Source organism: Onychostoma macrolepis, chromosome 22 (assembly GCF_012432095.1).
Source record: "Onychostoma macrolepis isolate SWU-2019 chromosome 22, ASM1243209v1, whole genome shotgun sequence".
NCBI lineage: Eukaryota > Metazoa > Chordata > Actinopteri > Cypriniformes > Cyprinidae > Onychostoma > Onychostoma macrolepis.
This window is the reverse complement of record NC_081176.1, coordinates 23,960,506-23,967,231: the sequence shown is the minus strand read 5'-3', so window position 1 is coordinate 23,967,231 and position 6,726 is coordinate 23,960,506. Positions and strand designations below refer to the sequence as shown.

The 6,726-nt window shown below is 34.0% G+C and overlaps 1 protein-coding gene across 1 annotated transcript; it reads right to left on the bottom strand.

The window, feature by feature from the left end:
• Nucleotides 1–704: 704 nt before the first annotated feature.
• On the bottom strand, nucleotides 705–6,649 carry LOC131529608 (beta-1,3-galactosyltransferase 2). Its single transcript, XM_058759380.1, has 2 exons — nucleotides 5,290–6,649; nucleotides 705–1,912 (listed from the first exon to the last, which is right to left on the bottom strand). The coding sequence occupies exons 1-2, from the start codon at nucleotides 5,313–5,315 to the stop codon at nucleotides 820–822; spliced, it is 1,119 nt and encodes a 372-aa protein (XP_058615363.1). The 5' UTR covers nucleotides 5,316–6,649; the 3' UTR covers nucleotides 705–819.
• Between the last annotated feature and the right edge of the window lie 77 nt (nucleotides 6,650–6,726).

The following is a 6,726-nucleotide window of genomic DNA, read 5'->3' as shown; positions in this document are numbered from 1 at the left end:
CCAAAACGCAGACGTCTAAAGATTTGATTCTCTGGCGCATAAGGTAAATACTGTTAGACAATCAACTGGTTCGGTTAAGGCCGGGACACACCAAGCGTTTGTCGAGCTATTTTTTCCTTTGTGTGTTCAGCGTCAGTTTGCCCAATTTGCGAGTGAGAACTCTGATTGGATGTTCAGTCGCAAAAGTTATTAAAATAAGTAAGTAAAGCCTAAAGGTGGCACAGGGAGAAGGCTGTTCTCATGTAACCTGATATTACCCAAACATTCCAATATGCAAATATTTTCATAACAGCATGAGCCGCTTAAAATGAATAAAGTTATCAACATAACTGATATTCAAAATGGTAAGAAAGAGCAGCTTTGTTTACGTTTCCTATTTCTGCTTATATCTCGTATATCCTGGTTTCGGTTTCTATTTTTGAATGATGAATATATGCTATTGATAGCTGCTGATATAGACAGCTAATTCCTCTCACACAGGCGCAGAACACACGTGTTAGTTTGCAGACGGATGTAGTCTGCAGTGTGTTCAAGCCCAGTTTTTGGTCCAGACGCCCGCAGACGCGAGACCACAACACCGTCGGCTTTCATTGCCGCTAATTCTTTAAAGTCGGCTTGGTGTGTCCCGAAACAAGAGCTGAAAAGGAGAGTGAAGACTTTGTGAATTTGAATATGGAAAGCATAGACACACATACACACACATATGCATATATACACACATGCATATAGGATATATTTCCTCTTCCAGTAAAGTGTATAGCCATGTGTTTACAGAAGACGTGTTGTGTCTTCCTGTTCCTTGCATGCTGTTTTATCAGTTCATTTGTGTCTCTTCACACTTTGCCAGAACTCTATTATCTGCTTCGGTGACCTTGCGATTGTTATAATGACCTTGGAAAGGTCGTGACCTTTAGAATCCTTCATATAGGTTCGAAACTGAGAAGGATCTGGAGAACGTGAGGGTTTTATGCCCAACCGCTTCAGACAAGTGCCCACATATGCATCCTCTATGTTAAATGGCTTCATGTCCTTGGAAGCCTCAACTATTTTTTGGGGAAGATCATTGGACAAAACATATCCTACTCCCAAAACATACGTGGGGTATTTTGGTTCGGGGTACAGCTCCTCTGAGACGTAATACTTAGATTTTTTGTTTCTAATGACATTCTGGTTCCACATCAAATAGCCTGTGATGTAGTTCTGTCTGGGTGTGTTGGGTGACAGTAAGAGGCTCATCAGGTTCTCCAGGTTTATATACATGTCAGAATCAACCTTCATACTAAAAGTCGCTTGAGAGCAACGAGTGGCCAACCAGTCCATGATCACCATCGTCTTTATGGTCAGATTGAAGTAGGAGTCCACAAAGTTGCTCTGCAGTAAATCTCTGTGTTGTCGACTCTCTTCCTCCAGCTGCTGTTGAGCTTCAGCTCCTCCAGTCAAACCCACCAAGAACAGAGTCAGCACTGCTTTTCCCTGCACTGAGCTCTCATTCCCCCATGTGCTCCGGATGGCGTTACGAGCCTCCCGCTGATGGGGGGCCACAGGGACCATCAAGACCAGGAACGGATCCTGCTTGCATTTATTAGGTTCATCTAGGATGAAGTGATAGTTCCTTGGATGAGCCACATGATGATACACTGAAATATGATTTTTTTGTGCGGTAGTTGTTTGAAAGATTTGTGGAGTAGTTAAAAAATTCCAGACAAATTTTTTGCCAGACGAGCCCTCAGTCAACACATTATAGGACTGAGTTTGATTTACAGGGTTAAACCAGATGTGAGGATGTTTGAGTGGATTAAACAAGACAACGTAGATACAAGAGATGACAAACAATGTTAATGTCAATGTGACCAGCAGAACAAAACCTGTTTTAATGTGACATATTAAATCTCTATCTTGAGTCAAACAGCACCTGAGAAAGAAAGAGAAGCAAAAGGTTAAATGTCTGTGTAATCTCCTTCAGGTTTGTTTTTGACACATTCAGTCCTAATTATATTTCTGAAAATATGAATTTTTAGAACAATACTACACTTTTAATGTTTTTATTTGGGGTGGGGCGGTTGGGATACTAAACATTTGAAAGGATACTATGGCAAAGTTATTGCTTTCCTTATTCAAATTGTTTTTTTGTTTTTTTTTAATTTATTTTTTTCATGAATATATGGTTGACCTGAAGAATGAAAGCTATATCATACACTTAGAAAATTATGAGCTATATCACCGCTTATTGACACTAGGGGTGAGACAATACACTTAGCTCACAAGATGAGACAAAATACAGATACATGGTTCACTAGAACGAGACAATATTTTAATACTATTTTTAAGAAATTTTCATTACAGCGTGATTAAACAATGTTTAAATCCCTTAAATTTTAATATTTGGCCACATGCAAACTCAGAAACTTTTATTTTGAAATCGTGATGTACAAAAAATGGCATATTTAGAATTAGGTTGATGTATTCTCCTGTGTTGGCAAAGGTTTATAAATGATTTACGTTACAAACACTATTTTCCCAGATGATCATTAAGCAATTCATATTCACAGCATATGCAGAGGAAGAGTTTAGCCCCTTTCACACATACAGTCTTTACTGGTAAATTACCGGTAAATTTCCATTAAGACATCATGTGTGAACAGGACCTTTTCAAAAATCCCGGTAAATTTGTTCGGGCAATCATATCGTTCTTATGGAGATGACATGATTATTCTGCGTTGTTAACAAAGCTCCGCTGCTTTTTAATTAGCTTTTCTATGTAAATATGTGCTAAGGACATCTTTGACCACTGCGCCTCACAACTTTTCTGCGACTCTGCAATTGGATACTATTATGCGCGTTCATCATAAGAGCAACAAATTCTGATTGGCTAGTAATCTTAGTTTGGTTGAGAGTGAAAGCTTTGCTGCTCTCATACCATTGGTAGGCGAACTCATGGACTCGAAAGTGATATCAACAAGTTTTTTTTACATGCAGGATTTTTTTTTTTTTTTTCGCAGCCAAACGCTGCACGCCGGAAATCCAAGACAGTGCCGGAGAACTTTAAGCCTTGGAAATAGTTAGTATTGTTCAGGTCAACACTGGATCACAGTTACACAGCAATAAAAGATGCTTATCACTCTGTCCCACGGGCAGCTTTAGGACTCTCTGATCACTGTTTGGTTCATCTTATGCCGACCTACAAGCAGAAACTGAAATCAGCTAAACCCGTATTAAGAACTGTTAAAAGATGGACTAATGAAAGTAGAGCAGGATTTAAAAGCCTGTTTCGACCTCACTGATTGGAGTGCTTTTGAAGCTGCTGCCAATGATCTGGACGAGCTTACAGAGACTGTTACATCTTATATTCACCAATGAACTGACTTCAGTTGGAAAAATGACTTGTTAATGTTCTCCTGCATTACTGACAAACTGTTTTCCTGTTTGACTCTGTAAAGCTGCTTCGACACAATCAGTATTGTAAAAAGAGCTATATAAATAAAGGTGATTTGATTTTATATACTGTAACACCTTGTTCATATTTTTATTTGGGTTAAAGATGTAATTGTGAAAAGTAATAATATTTGTAAATGTTTGTTTGCTAACATTTTGTTTAGCTTGTTTAGTTTTTTCTTAGTTCATTAAACAAAGTTTAAACTGAATTTTGCAGTTGTATTACATATGTAATGTGTCAAATGGAGCTTTAAAGGGATAGTTCACCCACAAATGAAAACTTGCTGTTAATTTACTGACCCTCAGGCCATCCAAGATGTAGGTTTTTTTTCTTAATTCCTGTGTTTAGTTTGTATGAAAAACGTTATAAATGAAGATTATTAAATAAAGGCTATTATATGTTCTATTATAGGTGATTGATAAACACCAATTAATAATTTTTAATAATTTAGTTAAACTATAAAAATATATGTTTACTGTATGTAGTTCCCCAGCAATTTCTTATGATGCCCAAATAATAAATCTTAGTTGAGGTATAAAACATGGAGTAAATGAATACATTTTATTGACATATATTTTATTTGACATAACTTGCTGTAGTCTTCTAATTGCTTGATTTTAGTGTTATGTTTTTTTTTTTTTTTTTTTGTGATTGACTTTGTACCTTCAAAAAAAATTATTTTTACAATTATTCTTTAAAAATTTTCCTTAAAATAAACAAGAATTTTTAATAAAACATGATGTGAGCTTAATGGGAACAGGGCTGTGCTTAATGGGTACAAAAATATACCCATTAAGCACAGCCAGACTTTTTGCATTTAATGATGTATATCTTAATTGAAATGCTTTTGTCATTTAAAATAAAATTAAATATTGTTGTGTGAGAGATTAATATTTTATTTTAACATAACTTTTTGTACTGAAACCAATATCTTGTGCACTAAAAATGTCTCAATGTAGATTTTGGTGGGCTTAATAGGTACATTTACCCTATTTAATGAAACTATCATACTAGTTGTTTAAGCCCAAGTGTCACCTTGACACTCCATTCTTCAATGCTTGGTCCTTCAGAAATCATTCTAATATGCTGATTTATTATCAGTGTTGGAAACAGTTGTGCTGCTTAATTAAAAAAAATATATATATATTTATTGGAACCTGTGATACTTTTTTGGGGTTCATTGATAAATAAAAAGTTAAAAAGAACAGCATTTATTCAAAATAGAGAAGTTTTCTAATAATATCAATCTTTACTATCACTGTTTCTATCAATTTAACAAATCGTTGCTGAATAAAAACTAATTTCTTAAAAAAATATATATATATATATATATAAATAATTTTCGTGAATGAAACATTTTAAAGTTTGAAGTAAAAACAATATTTGAAAGTGGAAGTAAAATATAAATAGTAGATGAAAAACTATGAAAAGCTTGGAAATTAGATATGTTGCTTTGGCAGATAACTTAAGTTTAAGTACTAAAATTACCAAAACTAAAACTGAAATAAATATAAAGCTAATCAGAAATATTATATTATATATATATATATATATATATATACATATAAAATAATTAAAATGAAAAAGCACATCAAAATTAAAATTAAAACTAAGAATCCAATAACTGTGACCACTGTCAGTTTTAACATGCAGCAATATAGGTGTTATAGAGATCAACAGAAATGTAGACTATCAAAATTTGACAGTCATCATTATATATATTCTATAAAATCTATCCTTCACATATAGAATGATACCAACAAGGCTCTAATTAGTCCCTAACTTGTCCCATTCCTGGACTGTGTGTCTGTGTGAAAAGCACAATTTAAAGAGCAAATAAAAACGGGTGAACGTACCTCTTCCACATGCTTACGATCGCCATGACTGCGTGTTTGACTGCTTTTATAAAGGAACCGCTGAAAGATGCATGTTATTTTTTTCCTGAAGTACCCGAGTTTGTTCCTTCTCATGAACTGTGGGTGGGGCTTAAACATTTTCCAATATAATTATAAGAGGACTTTCCACAAATTACTTTTTAAAATGTATTATTATTATTTACTTTTTGAGATACTGTTACCTAATATTAAATTGCAAAAATCACTATACTCTTAAACAGTTTTTCACACATTTTAATTTAGTTTCTCTGAAAGCACAAGGGTGAATTAAGTGAAACTATATACCTCACCAAAGCCAGAAGTTCTGGCTCAGAAAAATCTGGCACATTAACTCTCTGAGATGTTTACTCTGGTGGTACAAAATATGTTGCTCTGCTAATTTTTTCTAACAGTTTGTCCCTCACGGAGAACAGAGGTGTGTGTGTGTGTGTACTCCAAGCCATGTGTGAGGCTAGATGTGAATGATAAAATGCTCTTCCTATTTTCTGTAGTATAATGACTGTATAAACATTATATGAAATACTGGTTGGATTTATTTATTTATTTTTTTAACTATAAACACTGAAAAAAAAAAGTCTGTAGTTCCCTTTACATGTCCTCCTACAATATTAATCTGGTTAACAGTTAAGAATAAGCTTCCATTTGTTAAAAGTAGTCAACAATTTTAGTTAACATGAACTTACAATGCTTCTATACTCTTAAAAATGAAGGTTCTTTATTGGCATTGATGGTTTCATAAAGAACCTTTAACACCCATGGAGCCTTTCCACGGTTTAAAAAAAAAAAAAGACGAAAAAAGTTTATGCATTTTGGCTAATCACTTACATGACAACAGCGTTTTGGGGGCATGAAAATGTAAACTTTTGAAAACAGGTTTTGAGAGATACTATTATCTCTGGAAACTACAAACATGCAAATTTGTGAAAACAGAATGCAAAACTCAATGGAAATATCACCCATGACTAAAATGTCAATGCAGACATTAGCAGAGAACTGCAAGTTAGTGGTAAAACACTGATAATGTCTATAAAGATGGTTAATTTAATTAGAGATTTGAAGTTTAGCATCTGTTTGTGGGTGTAAAACTTTACAGTTAATCATTATATTTTATCGGAAAAGTCATATAAATATGGTTTTCATGATTTTACATTTAAATGGTTGAAGAATTACATTTTAATAGAAGACAAGTTTGTTTGTTTTAAGGTTTTCTATTCTAGCAAAGCAAGTATACTCTGTGGGGTTCCTCAGGGGTCCATACCTGGGCCATTACTATTTCTTATCTATATAAATGACTTATCAAATGTTTCAAATATTCTTACTCCAGTAATGTTTCCTGATGATACAACCTTAGTTCTCTCTCACTCACATTTCAGTTCACTGATTAAGAATGCAAATGAT